Genomic DNA, 18,950 nt, shown 5'->3' with positions numbered 1-18,950 from the left:
AGTATAGCAAGTCTCGGTGTGGCCTGATGGATGGGTGGATGGGGCCAAAGTGCTTCCCTCTCACATTTGGAAGTGTACCGAATTTTGGGATGACATGTCGTCTGGCTTACACTTCCGTGCTTCCCGCCGCGCTCTCGAGCAGGAGGAGGCGTCAAGTCTTACCGGATGGACGAGACGAGGTGGGGGGGGGGGCCTCGAGAGGAAAGGGCCTGGATAGGTATAGGCAAGGGACGCATCAAACCACGCGAGAGGGATAGCCAAGCGGGATCATGGGATAGAGAAAAAAAGGATGTTTGAAAGAAAGGACTGGAAATAGTTAGCGTGCCATATGCTAGATGTGACGGCTTATGACGATAGAAGGCTAGATAGGGCCAAGTTCACTTATTGAACAAGGCAGAGAGAGGAGAGAAAGACAGAGGAGACGAGTTGGCCAAGAGTAAAGCTGGCACTAAACTCTCTGATGGGCGGTGGTGGTGGGTTTGGTTAAGCACATTTTTGGTGTGGTTGGGTTGGTTGCCAGTTTCGCCCGAGAGTCCTTACCCACGATCGCTGAGCCGTGAGTGGCTTGAATCACTTGACTTCCCGCTTGCGCTAGGCCTTGACAGCAAGCAGATGCATGTTCTACAGACCAACTTACTGGGGAGGGGGGGGGGAGGACTCAAGTATGCCGTGGACATGGGTGAGTTCTGACTAGTTAGATGCTGGCAGCTCTCAACTCTGCGGGTGATTTCTTGAACCTTTTCGCATGATGAGGTGATGAGTGATGTAGACATTGGACGCCGACTGACAGGTCTCCGGGGGATACTTACTGTAGTGAGCGGATACTGGGCCCACCGTCCCATGACCGCAGCCTGTTTGTGGTGCCATCCACCGGAGTTATTGGAAAGACGGAGACGGCGGCCGCGGCCGCGGCGCACGGCGACGATGAAACCCCCGGCCGAGGGGGAGGTTGTTGAATGGATGTGGAGTTTGATGCGGTGTGGCACTGTCATGGTTGGTCTATGATGGAGAACGTCGGCATTCCTGGCTGAAAGATCTGCTGATACTGTCGTTGGCGATGCTCTAGAATCGATAAGCGTGAAGCTCGCATTCATCAGTTGGCTCTTTACTAGACTTGTTGTCAACCAATCTCAAAAGTCCAGTCTCTCTTGCTGTCTCTATGGTTTCCACCCATCCACACTTTTTGATAGGTTGGGTTGGCTGCTATCTCTACGGGCTCTTCCCCGGTAGGCGTTTGCGAACTCTATTCTTGTCTTGGCTGTACATTCGTGCCTTATGGACTACGGATACTGTGGGTTATCAACTTATCGTCCTCTTTTTTTTTTTTTTTTTTAATCTATCTTTTTTGACAGCTCCGGCCAAGCTTTGCGTTTGACTTGTGATAGAGTTTGACCGCGTTTTGAAAATGGGGTAGGACAGAAAAGCAACGGAGACAGGGTTTAGACGTTTGGGAGAAGGCAATAATTCTGCTCTGCTGCGGTGTCGATCATTGGAAAAGGCAACAAGTTGGCGAGTCGCTTTCTCATCCGGCCCCTGCTCCTGTTTGCTCGTTTGGGTCTCTCGTAGCGGTCGTTGTGGGCAATGGCGGAGGGTTACCGGTATTCTCTCTTCCTATGGATATCGAGCAATCAATTTACAGTCGATTCAATGCAATGGATGCATGCTGTCGGATTTGGCAAGACCAGAAACCGGTTAAAGACTTCTACCTTGGTTGACGAGACCGGGTTGACCGTACCGTACTCTGCTTTGAGGCCCTCGCGAAAAAGCCCCCTGCAACTCTCTTTTCGTTTCTTGCAGCAGTGACAAGTCAGTTGATGGGGAACCCGATATGCCGGGTTTTGGCTGCAAGCCGCAGGCCGCAAGCGGACGGAGGGGGCGGTGAGGGAAAAAAAAAAAAAAAGGTCTAGGCCCCGGCTCGAGTTGGACAAGGTGGAAAACGACATATCTATCGAGATACAGTATGGCTTGATAGATGCAAGAGAGAAGGTGCGTTTCCCAGACATGATTGGACGGAATCGAACCTGTTCTCGACATTTGCCTGCATTGAGCTGAGCGTTGTCACTTTCTCCTCCCCGCAATTCATGGTGGCGATAAGCCAGGGCTTTTCGTCGTGATGGAGACAAAACGAACAACGAACAGCCCGAGCCACTAAGAAGAGATGGGTCATGGGCAAGCACGGCAGGTCTTCACTGGGCTTTGCGGTCTTTTTCGTTTGTTCGCCTGTCTCCCCCTTGCACTTGCATCTAGTGGGCTCACTGGACTGGTGAACTGCGCTTTTTCAGGCCCCCGTCATCATACGCCGGTAGTTGTTGAGCTGGTTCGGAAACGTTCCCGCGGCGCGGCCGGGGGGCTAGAGTTGAAGGGCCCTATGCCACTTTGGCACATAATCTTCGGATGACACCTAGTACCTTAGACCGCTTCTGCGCATGGCGCATGATGGGGATTGATATTGACGGGTTTCTGCCCAAGTGTGGACAAAAGAACGCAGAAGGAAGCGCGCATCTAACGGGTGGGGGCGTTCAATATTCTTGTTCCTCTAGAAAGTCTGGAAGGTGAACCGCCGGGGGCCACAGATGATCAAGGGATGGGATGGATAGCTGCAGATCGAGATGCGGAGAACGGCACGGCGGCGAGGGAGCGGGCATTGAGCGAGTGCCTTTTTGCGGCCGCAGAAACCGAGCTGGTGGGCACACTGAAGAGTCGTAGGACTGGTTTGCCAAGGCCGCGCGCCGTTGGTACGATGCTCGCGATGCGTGATACCAGGCGTCATTTCTGGAGACAAACTGAGAGACATGGTGGAAGTAAGGGCGCACGGCAGTTGTTGCTTCTCGGCGTCGTCTTGTCTCTTGTTGAGGGGTTGGAAGGGGGGGTTGTGTCAGTGTGCCTATAATCAGGAAGCTCATGAGTGGCTAGGCGAGAACGAGCTTGGCTGGTGAGGAGGTAGATACTTCGAACCATCATGTCTTGGAGCTCGCGTTGCGGTGGATGCGCAAGGTTACGAAGCATGGAAGCGTGGTTGAGCAGCTATCAGTCATCAACTACGTCAATTGTCTCGATCTCTCTTCGAGACTCGCGTGGGAGGGTCAAACTCGCACGTTTGCGCACGTTCCCTTGTCGCAACGTCCACCGTTCGATAGATGGATAGGGAGACATCGCAAGTCTACTAACTTGGAGGATTTCGAAGAATGTGATCTCTGGAGACACTCACGGTGCGATACTAACAATGAATCCTTCTTATCAACCTATGATTGGCAATCTGCGATGAGTCCGGCTGAACATGCTGCGCTTCCAGACCGTCCGTGTTCAACTGGAACACTTTAGTCTCTAGGGTGTAGCAAGCAGCACCATCAACGTCATGATCGCGATTCTGTGTAGATCGCCGCGTGGTTGTTATTCCTCCCTTACCGCCGAGAGATCTTCAAAACACATTGGACACAGCTAAGGCCGCCCTTGCCAGCGCCGGTGGCAAATACTCGTAGATGGTTCCCATCGTCACGGCCCCGGGGTCCCGTCGTAGAGACTCGCTTCGCACGGACGGGGCCGGCGGTTCACGGCCGGGGTCTTTATTGACGAAACAGAGGGGCAGTGGGAGCGAGAGGGGTTGAAGACAACAATCATGACAATGAACTTGGAGATATGCCGTCGCTACCGAACATAACGATCAGCTTGGCACAGAGCCTCTCCCCTAAAGACTCCAAGTGGCGAATACTGAACATGGAAGTTGCTTGCCAATATCTCAAGGTGTGGTGGAACCCATCAAGTCGGGATACTATCTTTGGTGCATCAGTTGTCACTGTAGGGCCCTAGGAGAACAATGCCCCTTCAACTCGCAACTCTCACTCACTCACCTTTCCCATGTCGACACTGACCGCATTGCCCATTGCGTCGTTTTCGCTCCGCGATTCTCTAGTTCGTTGATTCGCCATCCAATCATGGCCCGAGTCGCCCACCCAACCAGCGACTCTGCCGTCTTAGCTCGGAGAGGGGAACTATTCGATGACAGAAAGTCCCGATTGCACATGGCCGCCCCGATCTCCAAAGACAACACCGGCGCTCGAGAGGGTAACGACGTTTAGTCCCGCCCATCCCTTCCGGCTTCTGCATCCGGTGTTGCGGACTTACTAGCCTTTTGCCTTTCCCAGGAACTGGACGATGGGCCTTGTTTCGGGCAAAGATCTTCGGCGTGGCAGAGAAAGACACACAGAGACTGGGAGATACACACGGAGAGACAAAAGCACGCGGTTGACACCAGGTGAGGCTAGCAGTATGTCTGCAAACGAGAGACACTTTGCCCGTTCCGTCCAACATCGAGATCTTGAGAGTTCAGGTTATGGGCGATGGATGGGAGAAAATGGGGCCCACGACGTTCAAGGTGCCACACTCACCGCAAGCTATTGAAGGCGTCGGCCAAAACTCAATTGCGGTACGAGAAAATCATCAGTGGATAGGCTCCATCGTTCGTCAGTAGCGCTTCCTATCGTGCCATATCGTGCCATTGTGTCTGCCATGTCTCAGTCTCTAAGCGCAGAGTTCGAGATCTACGATTCTTGAACACGCGAGGTCAGAACGGTGCACAAGATTGTCGAGTGATCAACGTGCACCACAGAGCTGCAAGCAAACCGATGGGGCGATGATGGCTTCACTCTGGAGCTCATAGCGAAAAAAGTGTCGTCCCAAGATATCGCGATCTGTCTGCCAGCCTCATTCACTAGGCGCTCCAAGATATGAGGGTCAAAGCACGCTTACACATAGGTACGGCATCACAAGATGGGGATATCAAGCACCAGCTCCAGCTTTCGAACGTTGACTGCCTCACCATACGAGTATCTGGAGACCTTCTCTGCGTCTACCTAAACCCTCGAGCGTTTCTGAACCCTACTTGCCTATGCACAGCCCCCTCTGACAGCCGCCGTCTGATGTTTTCCAACAGCGCCATGAGGTCAAGAACCCGAGCCGCCTCCGAGCCCGGTGTCAGCCATTCCCGCAGCGACCCCTCAAGGGCTGACCAATGGGAAGCCACAAAGATGGGCATCCCGAGGGTAAGGTATCGTATGGCATTGACCAAGAATCGAAGCCGGCCGGAATGAGAAGCTGAAAAGGCCGCCTTGACGATCATACTGCTGTGGCTTGCGTGGCTGGGGGCGGGAAAGCCTCAAAGAAATGGAGTTGGACAGGGCGGTGGCTTGAACCACAGAGCTACACACGGTTTGATGGTTTTTGATATTGGGGAGCACGGCAGTTCATCATCTGCCACAGAACGCCCCTCCCACCAGTGCCACGTTACCGATATTTCACTGAAGACGGCATATGGGTAGAGAAGGCCCGTATCGGCGAGTATCTAACCTCTTCCAAACATAGCCTCATGATGGAAGACCACACACCCCCCGCCGGCCCGCCCGCTGTCCACGTCGCTTGCCATTGTCAATAGTCTCGTATCCGTGCCCCGAGCTAAGACGTTTCGTGGATCACGGGAAAGGGCCCCATCACCGAAGAAAATAACCCGACAGGGTCCCCTTTTTCTCTCTGTTTTCAAGTCACGGCCGGCTCGACACCACTAAGCGAAGAACGGCGCACGGTGCCGCCTCGTCCTGTCTTAGTCTTTACCAAGCCTTGCTCATCGCACTAGACTAGGTTGGTTGGCACGGTTGTCTGTCGGCTTCTTGGGGTGGGGGGCACGACGACTGGACGCCTTCTCTGGCACCTTGGGCGTCTTGGGAAAAGGGACCGGGAGCAGTCGGTTTCTCTCTAGCGGGCGTCAAATGATCCAAGCGCTTCCGCGCCGCCTGGCGGGCGGCTTTTTTGTGAGCGGGCCCCCGCCATGAGAGACGGCGTCGAAGGAGTTTCTTCTCCACTCCGCGGTACCCACTCCGTGCGGCCGAAGAGGGCGGAGCCACACCCAAATGGCTGGGAAGAGATAAGGGATGGTGTTGATGATGTGGCTCAAGCAACGCCGCCGTTTGCGGTCACACAGGATCCTGCCGTGCTGGTATACACACCAGTCGTCAAAAGGTGTGAAGGCCACGGAGGTCTGGGCCTCCCTTCATAGACACACGAGACAGAGAATCGCTTGCTATGGGCGGGGGGAGGGGACGCTAGCTTCGGTTCCGTGTGTGTGTCACTGGCTGCGGCGCCAAGAAATGAAGGTGCTTTGGCATCGGGCGTCATCAAGATGATTCGGGGACGGGGGACCATGGGAGGGAGCACGGAGACAACAGCGGAGGAGCCTGGAAGGTATCTCAATGCTTGCAAAAGATGGTATAGCACGATGGGTGGTAACATATTGGCACTCGTATGAGCTGTTACGTTGTTAGAGAAGGCAATTATGGGACTATAGTAGGCAGCGTGGTTGCTTAAGATCGACCACGAGTTTGCTTTGTAAGTGCCGTCTGGTGTTTTTGCGAGGCGGACAAATCATTCCTGGCACACCATCTCAACGTGATGCGACAGTCGGCTGGAGCAAGTGCCCGGAGCCGCAAGGTGAGCAGTGCACTTACACACTTCTGGGAGACTTTCCTCCCCTCTTTACGCAAGGGGAAAGGCAAAGCTTGGGATGGACTTGGATAGACCTTGATGTGCATGGCCGGTCTCATGAACTATGGAGAGGATGACGATTTTCGTTCCCATCCGCTTGGATGTGGCTTGAGAAGAGGACCCCTATGCCCTGCCAATATGTCGTACGGGCTGTGAATGAGAGGCGACGTTGGCGCGGACCGGGGGGAGAGAGGGAGGGATTCACACAAATCTCCATACCATGACGCCAGACGCCGCAGAGGCCACGAGTCTGAGAGCCTCATTTGAGTCATCAAGCAGCAGTAATTCCACAACTATGGCCGAGAACCAAGCCGTTGGTAAACAGCGGAATCCTGCACGCGCACGGGGTCTTGCGTGTTGACGACAGGTCGTCATCTGCCATCAAGGGCCGTGATTGACTTTCAGGAACCATCACGGTCGACGTGAACTCTGGCACGATTGTATTGAATGGCAGGGTCACTTTTTCCCGTGCGCGCGTCGAGGAGAAGAGTTTGGGCCGCCATGACTCGTCTCGTCATGGTGCGCTTCTTGCGCTTCGCTAGGACCACGCCGTGACGGCGTGGTCATATCCGACGATTTGTGTGCCACGGAGTGAGGGTATCCAAACTCTGTGCTCTCTTGGCTAGGAGTGAGTAGGTGGTGAGATGGAATTATGAGATGGCTTGAGTTGTAGATGGTGGCAGATACTTTTGCTTTCTTGCAAGCACGCGTTCGTCGCGGAAGGCGCCGAAGTCGCGTGTTTGTAGATTTGGGAGGGTGATGGTGTTTGGCTTGGCATGGTCTTGAGCGCAAGCAACGGGAAGGTTTACACTCTTGCTATGAAAGGCATGTTGATGGCATGTTATTGTTGCTTTCCCCCCTTTGGCCGCGATCCCTTGATGGGTGTTCGCATCGTTGCGTCCTGGCCTTCTCGCGGCATGAGAAACGCGTGATGGTAACACTAGCGGCGTCTAGGTAAGGTGAGAGAAGTCGAGAACATGTCATGGGCCCCGAAAGTTTGCGGGGAGAGGAAACGATCGTGATGGGGTCAAGATGGTTCGGCGATGGTATCGTTTTGTTTGGTAAAAGACTGACTCGTTCGCCCGCTGCCGGTTCGTGAGATCTATCTAGGTTCCTGATCGCGGCGCAGCCAGAGACGGCGTTGCGAAGCGTCGCAACAGACCTCGTGGCATAGCATCCCGCTTCACCCGCTTCATCCGTTTGCAGCGGCCGGAAAAAAGGCTACAACATGGGTGATGGAACCTCAGCCTGCGGGCGTCTTTGTCAGCGTGGCAGCAAGCGCACTCTGAAAGTTTGGCTTTCTGGTTTGGGTGTAGGTAGGGAAGATGGCCGATGAGAAACATCGTTTTCGGAAAACCGAGAAGGAAAAATTGCTATGGCGGTGATGGTGGCTTACCTGAACCTCCTCCCGCGTCCGTAAATTCCACCACCATCCAGGTCTTTTACGGCCGGACGGAGACGGGTAAGCTTTTCAGTGGGAACTGGGTCTCTCCATACCGATGTCAAAAGGCTTGCGGCCTACGGCGTTGCTCCGTGCTCTTTCGGCACGATGGCCGGCGTTCGGTCGGGAGTTTCGTGTGAAACGTGACCGTTGAGGGTAGGGACTCCCGTTCTCTGTAGAATCTTCTTTGAACTTTGAGGTCATCGTCCAGGAACAACCTCGGACGATAGTCAGGGCTGGCTGTCCTCGTGATGAGCTTTCAGAGACTTCAGTCCACTAGTCCGAAATAGGAGAATCTCGGGAGGGAGAGAAAGACAGAATATGGGGACTCCGCGGGATAAGGTTGAGTTTTCTCTTCCCACACTGGAGATAGCTTCCGTAGTGTTGAGACATTGACAGCTTGCCGGGGATCCATTTTGAGTTATCATGCGCTTCTTCTAGAACAGGGTCCGGTAGCAAGACCCGGCGAGGTCAAGGATAGACACCTTTGAGTTGCGAGGATGAATTCTGGGGGACAGGCTGGTTCGAAACATCCTGTCGTGATCTGCCTCTTACAATGATATCTTTGTCTCTGAAATAGACAGGGCTTGGTCGTGAGGTTTGTCGGGAGCTTCGGTGTTTCTGCGACGCACGGGAACCATAACTGATACTCCTTTGCGACTCCTTCCGGCGACCATGGGATGAATCTCTTACCCGTCTCATTGATTTCTTATTCGTTTTGAGATGAGGATGAACCCAAGGTCTGGACGAAGCAGAACAGATGGACCAAAAAGGTTTGTCTTGTCGTTATTCACATACCATTCGATCATTCGATCTATCGCCGCGGACTTCGGAAGTGTCAGAAGAGACCAAAAAGGGAGTTGCGATGTCGGGTTCTCGACTTTCGTAGGGCTGGCCGCATTGATGCCATCTTTCAGCAAACATGAAACCATTTCCATGACGATTTCAGAACCATGAGCTTAAGTCAATCAAGCATTTCTTGGAAAAGGCGAAGAAAGGCATTCATGAAAGAAATAACATGGGAAACCTAATTATTTGTACCACGACAGACACGTAGCAACATCTGCGAGTAAGCCTTCTCATCAAACCTCCAAATTCTTTTCTTACTTCCCTACGGACATTCTCTTTCTCTCGGATCCGGATTGCCAGGCACAGGTTCTTTGCTTCCACCGTGCGCGGTCGCACAACCTTATCTTCTTCCATCTCGTCTATTCAAAACTCTGGCCTTATGCCCTTGACGAGGCTGTCGTCTAGTCACTCGGCTTTATCTGACCCCCAGGCACCGGGGACTGGGTGACAATGGGCCCACCCGGGACCGGCTTGTCCGGAACGAGAGGCCCGCCGGGGATGGGTTTGCCTGGGATAATGGGACCGACAATGACATCCTCGTTGCAGGCTTTGAGCGCCGCGATGATGGCTTGCTCGAGGTTCCAAATTTCAAAAGGCGGGATGTTGCCGTAGATGAGAAGAAGACTCGTGAGAGTTGCACGGAGACCAATGACATCGGACGGCTTGCAAGAGCCAATCTCGAAAATTTGACGCTTCGTGTTCGTGGTTGGGCTGAATATGATGGTTGCGTCGCCCAAGGTGATGGTGTCTACTTGCACTCCCTTGCTCGCGAGAATATCGGCCATGTGTAGAAGAACCATGTAAGTTCCGAAAGAGGGTTTGGTCCCCTGGGTGATGGGTTCCAGGAGAGTCAAGTATGTTTCTTTGAGGGTATCGAGATCTTCCGTGCGCTCAGCCAAAGCTTGCATTGGACTCATAGAAGAGTCTAGTTTTTTCTGAGGTCATTAAATGTGGTCACTGGAAACAGTTGTGAGCTCAGTACGTACCAGATGAAGACAATTCGCGCTCGTGGATAGGGTTGTTAAGCTGTATAGTAAGTTAGGCAAATTTACACTGGCATCAGGGGTACCTCGACTGGAACAGGATCAAGAGCAGAGAGTAGTAGGAAAGCGGCTTTTCTTACATCACGCTTACCAGGCTTGACCTCTGGGCTGTTGATAGGAGGAAGCAAGATGGGCCCAACTGGGTTGGGTGAGATGACACCTCCACCGGGAACGAGAATCGTAGAGCCATCTCCTATTGTGAATTGAGGCGCGGCGTTACTCAAGGCCAAGAGGCCAAGTAAGATTATGGCGTGAGGCGCCATGATGAGCACTGGTAAGGTTGCTCAGACATGATCCATCATGTCAATGCGACAAGTAGTTTACTAGGAGCAGCAAACAGGTGGTAGTGGTATTTTATAGGTAAAAATGTTCCATGGAAGGCGAATCAAGAAGGGTCTCCTTACGGTTCACGGCGTAAGTATATGTAAAGAAGCTAGCCTATGTCTCAAATATGCGCATGTTATCAATGAAGTTGCAAGTGCTATTTATCCAAATACAACTTGAATAATCCAGATTTGGGTACACGCTTTTGAGCCATATTAGCCGAGTATTATAAATTGTCAGATCACGGGTAAGTTCAATGCCTGAATTACGGCTGAACCATCCTCTTTCAAGGAACCTCACTTTGGGATCCCGGAGACATATATCCGCGAGCAACTAAATTATGGATAGTTGGGCGATGAAGCCTCGAATGTTGGCGGTAATCGTATACGTAAAATAATAATCATTGATGCACCAGGGACGTGATCCTTCTTGATCAAGAAGAACGTGAAAAAGAAACGTCGCTTCCCATCACACGACAAGGCCAGGTGTGATGAACATCCAGTCTCGCCAATAGCTCCATCCTGAATCAAAGTGAGAACAAGTTAAATAAAAGAGCCCATTGGTCCAATCCCTGGCGGAGCATCGCCTCCCAAGATGGCGTCGATGGCGTTAAGATCGCCGGGGTCGAAGAACTCGAAAACATCGAAACCTGCAGGTCCCTCGAAGAGTGAAGGGTCGAACACTGGCATGGGCTCACTGTTTGGCGGGCAGCTCCCGTCATCAATATTGCTGATACCTGTAGCAGGTGCGATATGTGGTGCCGCTTGGTCCTGCCGAGGAGTGTTTGGCGCATTTGTTGAACCGGCCCCGTTTTGCTCATTCATGGCGTTGCTGCAGACTTGGTCTATCTCTTGGATCACTTGTTCGGCTAAATCGACCATGACTTGCGCAGACCTGAACATGCTGCTCAGTTCACGGAGTATCTTGCAGGTTGACTGGAGCTGTCGTCGGGATCTCGCTGTTAACATTGGTACTTTGGATGATCGTAGTTCTCGATAAGCGACCCGCAGGGATAGAGATACGGCGTATGGTACGAAAGTCATGTGCGAAAACGTTTTGCCAAAGTCCTCGATGATGATTGTGATCTTCATAGCAGAGAGAGCTTGCCGATTGAGCGCGAGTGAAAGGTGCTCAGATCTTGTTGAGCCAACAGGAATTCGACATGACAGTATGCCAATGCCATGGTAGAGAAGCTCCATGGAAGCTGTGAGACAATCAGTTTCAGCCGTAATCACCTTGTATTTGGATCAAACTTACCCAGGAGGCGAGATTCAACGCCGAGAGCCTGTGCCTTTTCGACGAGGCTATCAAAGCTTGGGAAATCCTCCATGGCAACGCAGCCCGTGTTCTTTGCTGCCGGACGATACAGATCGATTATACACCCGAGTAATACAACAATCTCAAGGAACAGTCGGAAGCAGCTGTCTTGCTCTCGAATACACTCCACCATGTCACGGCCTAGGTCTCTTTCGTGTATCATCACCGGCCGTCCGTGGAAAGCAGCGTTGAGTTGGTCCATGGCCCACACACAGCAGAACAGCCGGGTCAAATACGCCGGATCTTCAGACCTGGCCGGCGGATTTTGGAGGTGAAGCCCCACTGTCTGGGCGTTGCTGACGGCCTGTGCCGCCAGCTCGGCAGAAAGATGACGGTCTTGCGAGAAGTGGGTGTACAAGGAGAGAATCACCATGATGGCGACGGCTTGGACTCGGTCCTTGACCAGGCCGAGGGTGAGCGCTTTCCGGATGGCAGAGGAAAGGCGGAGGGCAAATTCTGAGTAGCTCAAGACGTCCGACGAGCCTTGCCCGAGTGTCAAGTAAGGTTTGGCACTCGGATTTGAGCCGGCGGCTAGGCATATGGCTTGTTTGCAGAGAACCTGGGATATCGTTGATGTTGGCGCCCGGAGTATGTCGAGGTTCATGACGGGTAGAATACGGTGAACATCTCGAATGTAGATCTTTTCGAGGTATTCATAATCCTCCTTTTTCGGTAACACAGCGAGAAACTGGTGTACTTCATAGTCTATCGAAACTGCCGATGCAAGTTCTGGTGTGAGGCTATCACCGTTGTTCTTACGAGAATACCAAACACCGACGGCGTTGGATTCGGCATGACCACGGCTGGTCGCTGGACTGTCGGCTAGGAATGCACCCTCTGGATTCAAGTCACCTACAAATCTGTCGTCGTTGTGGTTGGAGTCGGAATCTGTCGGTTTGGCCTTGGCTTTAGGACTTGAGATGTGAGTTGCTGAATCTGTCGCTGGATTTGCTGGGCTCTCAATAGGGATAACTGGTGTCCCAACTGAAGTGACTTGGCTATGGTCAGAAGGTCCTGTGTTGTTATCGTTGAGTTGTATGGGTCCTCCCCGAGGATCTGCGTGACCGAAACGACTTCGAGGCTGCTTAACTGGAAGCGTCGAGTTCTGGGCAGGAGGCTCCGAGTTTGCAACATGAATCGAGTCGGCTGTCTGATCATCATCGTCGGCATCATCATCGTCGTCGTCAACGATCTCTCTACAGGGACTAATTTCCGCCTCTACAGTTGGCCTATGCTGAAGAGACGGATCTATTGGCGTTGCAGCCGCATCATGCGGCGAACCATCCTCGGCGGAAGTGGCAGGCCCCGATGGGTGGCCCCGTTTCCTCCAGTGAACGCCGTGTGGAGGCGGAGACTCCCCTTCCCCTAGTGGATGAACACACCGTTTCTGTAAATCCGTCAACACTCTGTTCTTCAACCAGAAAGGGAAGGTATCGCGGCGAGACCGCACTCCGATTGGTCACCGATCCGGCATCCCGAACGGCACCCGGCAAGGAGCAAGGCCCAAGTCTGTCTCTCTTCCGACTTCACCTGTAGCGCAACGAGTAGAATGATTGACTCACTTTCCGTCTCCGACAAGTATCACACGCATGTAAAGCGATTTTACGCTTTTGAACGGGAACATTCGTGGTGTTGACGAACTTGAGCTTGAGCATTCTGTCGGCGTGAAGATGAAGACCTGGCAGGCTTGGGTTTGCGTGCCGGCGGCTCAGAACACACCGACTAGCGGGGCTGCCAGCATTGCGGCGATCGGAAAAGCCCAAAACGGAAAGGCCGATGACATACTTTTGAAGACCAGTACGTCTCCAAGACCAAACATATGTAAGGTAGGTTAGGTTCTTCAGAATAGATCAGGATTCCCTAAAGGCTACCCAAGTCCGATAAATGTCTTCACCCTAAACCAATTATCATTGAAGGTTTGTGATGGTGCAAGTATATTGCTAAGTGTTTGCTGAGCACGCGTTATTTCAGTGAGGTGTGCGATAGTTAAGGCCCCTAAAGCTACCTTGAAAATCACGCATACAATGACCAAATATCTCCCAAAAATTCATCAACGCTGATTCTTTACAAACACTGAGCCGTAATGTTAGCGTCCGTCTTCTATCATTCCCGAGAATGTTGGAATCACTTACGCAGCCCTCAAAACCGCCTTCGCCGCAAGGGGTATCCTCCGTTAACATGCAGTCTCCTCTCCAGGTATGTCGGTCTCCTCCTTCTGCTGCACTGCAGCAAAAGGTATTTCGTTCCTGGTCAACAATGATGGAAATTAATAAAGGCTCTTGCAGTCACACAATGTGCAGTGGGCCCATCCTACCGGGTAAAGCGCTTTGCAGCTCAGATGATTAGCCTGTTTTCCATAGTTGGTACACCACCACGCATTAGCCGAGCCCAGGAACAGGGCGCTGGCGGAGAGAAGAACAGCAGTGAGCTTCATGATGTGCAGCTGATGATGAGAATAGGTATGAAAAGACTTGCAAGAAATTTATGGTTTCTGTTAAATACTTTACTGATCAGCTTACCATAAGGTAAGGTAGGATAGAATTACAGACGCTCCGCTGTTGACGAGTTCGTATATAACTACTTCGTGTGTCGCATGGACTTTCCAGGCCATGTTTAAGTATTACTCGTGCTGCGCAATTAAGATAGAGAGGCATCTGTCGATCTACTCCTTGTCTAATCAAGAGGCCATACTGCATTACTCATGGCGTCCAACAAGCATCTCGCCTCTGTCTACACCCAATTTAGGTGTATCCTTTTACCAGGGTTGCACCGAGTCATATCTGACTAGCGAAGAATCAAATACAATGGATTTGACAAATGCAGATAACTTGTTGTTGTCAAGGCTCTTCCGGAAGGATGTCAATAAGAGCAAATTAGGAGGACACAGGCCAAAAAAAAGAAAAAAAAAAGAAAAAAAAAAGAGCAGCTCGGATACATAAAATCACGCAACCAGTACACATGGAAATATATAATCACGCAAGCAGTACATGCCTAATCAGGGGGGGATGTCAGTAAATCATCCTTTTGACACTCACAGCATTTAGCCTCTGGGGGCTTCCACCCTGCGTCACACGCCTACTGACAGTTGTCCTGAGTCAAAGTGAATACTTGATCATTCAATCTGAGTATGTCTTGAGGTACTGGGCATAGGGAATCAATCCTCTATCGAGTGGTATCTGGATGGAGGCCACTAACTACCTTAACGTTACCACGCGCTCAGAACTTCAAGTACTATGTTCGCGATCAAATAGGGAGAAATCATCCGTCTCTGTAAGGATTCTGAAATTGTCTTTAGTACCTCATGAGTGATCGCTTCCTCGTTTTCGGAAAAGACCCGTTGTGAAGGTCACAGGCAAGCGGAGACAAGGTCTTCGTAAGCGGCGAGTCCGTGAAGGTCCCACATAATAACCGAGAACACTCTATTTTACTTTCCTCTTCACCTACGGCTGCCCTGTTGATCTCTAATTGTCTCTTATGGAGGCTGGGTAGACTTGCCCAGTTTCGTTACAAAAGGCATGTCCTTTGATGAGATTGATAGATACACGGAAGAGATGGTAAAAGGAGACAGAACTTTGAAGGTCTTGTGGATGTAGATCAGTAATCCGATAAACATCAAGGCTAGACCGGCACTTTTGGCCCGGCGAGGCAGCCGGGTAACCGGCACCAAATGAATCAGTCGTAAATGGCGCTGCAATTTCTGTACGATCACGACCTCTACCTGTAAATGTCAAGAACAATAGCGTTACATAACAGTTCGGAACGTACGGCCCTAGTGACAATTTCTTACAAATTTGCGTCTGTGGCTACCAAGTATGCCGACTTTATGTAGTTCAAGTATTTCAGTCGCGCAATGAAGTTATTTTACGGGTCTTTTACTCTGCTGGAAAGAGGAAGCCCGTCAATCAAACACCTGGTCACATAGATACCCAAAGTAAGGTAGCTTCAACAATCTCAAGTCGCGGAATCATTTGTTATTTTGCAAATCTTGATATTGGATAGGTCGGACTCAATTCTCGGAGCGAGGTACATGTACTAGTAGGCATTCTGCATGATCATCTTTATCAAGTCCAGGTCTTCCCGAGCATCCACGGCCGAGGTCTTCGGGTTAGTCTTCTTTGTCACACAAGAGTGAAAGTCCAAGAACTCAAGCGTGAAGGGATCCTCATACGTTTTCCTGACAAGTCTCTCTTGGTAACCATCACCTTTCGCAGTCTCGATTTTCTCCCTGATGGTCATGGTAATAGGAAGCCCCTTAACGTACGGAGTATCGTAGTCAACGCGCACAATCTTCTCTCGCGAGTAGATTTCGATGTGAGCGTCAAACCTGGGTACGTCAATGATACCCGACTCGTACATGACGGGGAAGCCTTCGTATTGGAACAACACGTTCCAAATGGGCAGCCCGAGAGAGGCACCCACGACGCGCGAGGGCAGGCCGACCATCTCGCGCAAAGCAGAGAAGTCATGTACTCCGAGTCTATATATTAGACGTTAAGAATCAGCGAGAAGGAGTCTTTTACTTCTTGGGACAGTCCAGCCTGAGGATGTGACTCACCCTGTGAACAACCTGAACATCGTCATTGACTCTGGCGTTGCCTCAACCCCAATCTCATTGATGAGCGCTGTTTTAACCATCTCTTCCTCGGTGGACTTCATCTCTGCCGTATCTTTCTTCGGATAGTCGGTGTATTTCTTAGGAAATGTACCAGACTGATCTACGAAAGAGCTATTTTGCCCAATGATGTCTTTCTATTGTCAGTCTGGTCTCTCATTTTCAACATGTCGAGCAGTAGCATACCCCTAATACGAATGTAGTCAATCTTTTGCATCCCTCCCACTTCTTTCACAGCATCGAGGAAAGATTCGGCATATCGTCTCTGGTATCCTACAAAGACTTTCGCCTCCGAGGCCTCCTCCGCAGCGATGATGGCATCAAGGTCGCAATAGTTTAGTGCGAGCGGCTTCTCCACGAATACATACTTGTTGTGCTGAAGAGCCAAGATCGCTTGTGAGGGATGGAATGCGTTGACGTTGCAGATGACCACGACGTCCGTGTCAGGAGAGGTAATCAACTCTTCAGCATTCAACGTCGTTTTGGTTGACCCGCCAGCGACCTTTTTCGAACAGAGGTCAAGGGCTTGCTGAGAGACATCGGAGATGTAAGTGATCTCGAAATGAGTGGACAAACTGTTTAGCACAAGAATATGGGACACCTGTATTGGCAAAGTTTCAGTGTCTGTGTGAAAATGAGTTCGAAATGTAAGACAAACCTGCGCGAGCTCTCCCAAGCCAATGACTCCAACCTTGAGAATCTGGCCGAGTTTGTTCCCGTTTGTTACTCCGACCATCTTGAGAGGTGACGAAAGAGCCAGACTGAAGATTTACTGCAGGCGACCAGATCAAAACTTGATTGTCTGTGGCCTTCCCATCAAAAGGACAAGCCAAACATTCTCTCACATCATATAATCAATCCATATACCAGAAGTGCTTCCTTGATGGCAACGTTCAGGCCTAGCTCTCCTGATGGTTGTCGAGGACCTGGAGCCTCGCCCCAAGGTCCCGAAGGATTACGCGTCGCGGCCGCCATTATCCGAAGGATCAGAGAAAGATAAATCTACCTAGGATCCCGGACAAGCGGACCGTCTGATGCATTCACCAACATCTTCCCGAAAAAGGCCAATGCGGCGTGATGGACCAAAGATCTTTTCATCCTACGCGCGCTGGAAGCTGCATTGTGATGGCGCATACAGCTTTGTGGTACCTTGCATGGAGTCTTTGCACTTCTACCGGAACGGCAAGTGTTGCATATTACATCAGCTAAGCACCTTCAAATATGAAGAACTTCCATATCCGGTCAAATCCTACGACTGAGGGGCGCGCCACCATCTTGAAGCAGGCGGCCCGTCGTCTCCGGCCCCTGAGCCTGAGGCGTCCCGTCCGGAAAACGGGAAGGATCGCGGAGGATCGCGAAGGGTAAAGTCGAAACCATCAGCCTACATGGACTCTGAAGATACAGCCGAAAGGATTGGCGGGGCTTGCATGATTATTCGACTTTCCTTTTCCGCCACCGACCGCGGTCATTAGGCTAGATGGCCTGGCGAAGAATGTCCCTTCTCTAAGCACCTCACCTTAGTGTCGGCGAACGATCTCTTTTGTGTCAAACATACACGTTCTCAATATCTCTGAAGTCAACGAAAATGCCTCAAGCCTGGCGAATTTACCTGTACGGCGCTGGCTCAATTGCATGGCGACATGGCGTTGCGGCGGAAAGCCTGGGCGATGATGTTCAGCTTTTTGCCGCAGACCCCTCAAAACTTGCTCGAGAAGTTTTGCTCGCCAAATTCCCCAAATCTACAGTCTACGAAGATGCAGAGGAAATGCTCGCCAGTTCTCCAGGGCAAGAGCGCGACATAGTCGTGGTAGCCGTGCCTCCATTCCTGCACCACGCAGCAACACTACACGCGTTTCGATCCAATCGCCATGTTCTCTGCGAAAAGCCGCTGGCAACATCCGAGAAGGAGATGAATGAGATGCTAGCGGCCAGTGATGAGGCCAATCGAGTCTTTGGAGAGTGCAGCTTTCGGTATCTCGGAAACAAAGCTTTGGATCGCGCCCGCCATTTGATTGAGACGGGTGGGATAGGCTCCGTATATCATGCCCGCTTCATCAACCGCCAGCCCAGAGCCCGCGCTGGAATCGAGTATCAACCGTCGAGCAGATGGTTTCTGGAAAAGGAGAAGTCTGGTGGCGGCATTGTGTTTGACTGGGGCGTCTACGATGTCACCATGTTCTTCGATGTCCTCCGTCCTGTCGCTGCCACGGTCAACCATGCCTGGCTGGCCATGCCGACTACCGCTGCTGACCCGTCTGGGGTAGAAATTTCTGTCGAGACACACGCTGGTGCGTCTATGACTTTGAAGCTCCAGAACGGCACTGTGATCCCATTCTACTGGGAGCGAGCAAGCGGTTTCCATGGAGACGCCCAGGTCGCTTTGAATATCGACGGTACGGCTGGGGGTCTGACATGGGAATGGGTCCCGACTTTTGACTACAAGGACGAAGTCGACGAGCTAGAGCAAGGCTTCAAGCTGGCGCACTATGTCGACGACAATGGCAACGTCAAGGCTAGGGAGGAGAAGTTTCCTGCTTTCGGGTGGGAGGACGCAAATCAACGCCCCTTGCTCTCCTTTGTCGATTTAATTCAGGGACGCGACAGTGTTGCTCTATCGAGGAACAGGCTCGAGTTCAACTTTGGTGTCGTGTCGGCTATCTACAAGTGTGCCTCCGAAGGCAAACCCGTTCATGTTCAGTTGAAGTGAAGTAAATTCGTGGGGCCGGAAACATGAACGTGATACTCTTTCTGCTATATAAATCAATCGCGAGTACTAAGTTAATGATAGAAAAACGTTCTGCCTGACTTCGCGGCTGTAAGCGATGAGCCTTCA

General features: G+C 51.6%; 6 protein-coding genes across 6 annotated transcripts; 1 reads left to right on the top strand and 5 right to left on the bottom strand.

The window, feature by feature from the left end:
* Positions 1-9,231: 9,231 nt before the first annotated feature.
* On the bottom strand, positions 9,232-9,711 carry BDZ83DRAFT_540989 (uncharacterized protein; the record flags this gene model as incomplete). The annotated part of the gene is made up of 1 exon (XM_060503399.1): positions 9,232-9,711. A coding segment is annotated over one exon (480 nt), but the record flags the coding sequence as incomplete, so codon positions are not given.
* A 13-nt stretch (positions 9,712-9,724) lies between these two features.
* BDZ83DRAFT_634502 (uncharacterized protein) lies at positions 9,725-10,315 on the bottom strand. The gene is made up of 2 exons (XM_060509106.1): positions 9,945-10,315; positions 9,725-9,847 (listed from the first exon to the last, which is right to left on the bottom strand). Exons 1-2 carry the CDS (start codon positions 10,125-10,127, stop codon positions 9,797-9,799), a joined length of 234 nt encoding a protein of 77 aa, XP_060360649.1. The 5' UTR covers positions 10,128-10,315; the 3' UTR covers positions 9,725-9,796.
* A 58-nt stretch (positions 10,316-10,373) lies between these two features.
* Positions 10,374-13,169, bottom strand: BDZ83DRAFT_634501 (fungal-specific transcription factor domain-containing protein). The gene is made up of 3 exons (XM_060509105.1): positions 13,068-13,169; positions 11,446-12,892; positions 10,374-11,392 (listed from the first exon to the last, which is right to left on the bottom strand). Exons 1-3 carry the CDS (start codon positions 13,158-13,160, stop codon positions 10,731-10,733), a joined length of 2,202 nt encoding a protein of 733 aa, XP_060360648.1. The 5' UTR covers positions 13,161-13,169; the 3' UTR covers positions 10,374-10,730.
* Positions 13,170-13,359: 190 nt separating this feature from the next.
* On the bottom strand, positions 13,360-14,063 carry BDZ83DRAFT_634500 (uncharacterized protein). The gene is made up of 3 exons (XM_060509104.1): positions 13,791-14,063; positions 13,477-13,701; positions 13,360-13,421 (listed from the first exon to the last, which is right to left on the bottom strand). Exons 1-3 carry the CDS (start codon positions 13,937-13,939, stop codon positions 13,373-13,375), a joined length of 423 nt encoding a protein of 140 aa, XP_060360647.1. The 5' UTR covers positions 13,940-14,063; the 3' UTR covers positions 13,360-13,372.
* Positions 14,064-15,537: 1,474 nt separating this feature from the next.
* Positions 15,538-16,853, bottom strand: BDZ83DRAFT_722739 (oxidoreductase family protein; the record flags this gene model as incomplete). The annotated part of the gene is made up of 4 exons (XM_060512501.1): positions 15,538-15,982; positions 16,061-16,250; positions 16,304-16,718; positions 16,776-16,853. 4 exons carry the CDS (start codon positions 16,851-16,853, stop codon positions 15,538-15,540), a joined length of 1,128 nt encoding a protein of 375 aa, XP_060360646.1.
* Positions 16,854-17,399: 546 nt separating this feature from the next.
* BDZ83DRAFT_40460 (oxidoreductase family protein) lies at positions 17,400-18,905 on the top strand. Its single transcript, XM_060502863.1, has one exon. The coding sequence runs from the start codon at positions 17,703-17,705 to the stop codon at positions 18,822-18,824; it is 1,122 nt and encodes a 373-aa protein (XP_060360645.1). The 5' UTR covers positions 17,400-17,702; the 3' UTR covers positions 18,825-18,905.
* Positions 18,906-18,950: the final 45 nt, after the last annotated feature.

This window comes from Colletotrichum acutatum (genome assembly GCF_030867785.1).
Source record: "Colletotrichum acutatum strain CBS 112980 chromosome Unknown BDZ83scaffold_113, whole genome shotgun sequence".
Taxonomy (NCBI): domain Eukaryota; kingdom Fungi; phylum Ascomycota; class Sordariomycetes; order Glomerellales; family Glomerellaceae; genus Colletotrichum; species Colletotrichum acutatum.
Note: the sequence above shows the minus strand (reverse complement) of the source record. Positions and strands in the feature narration are given on the sequence as shown.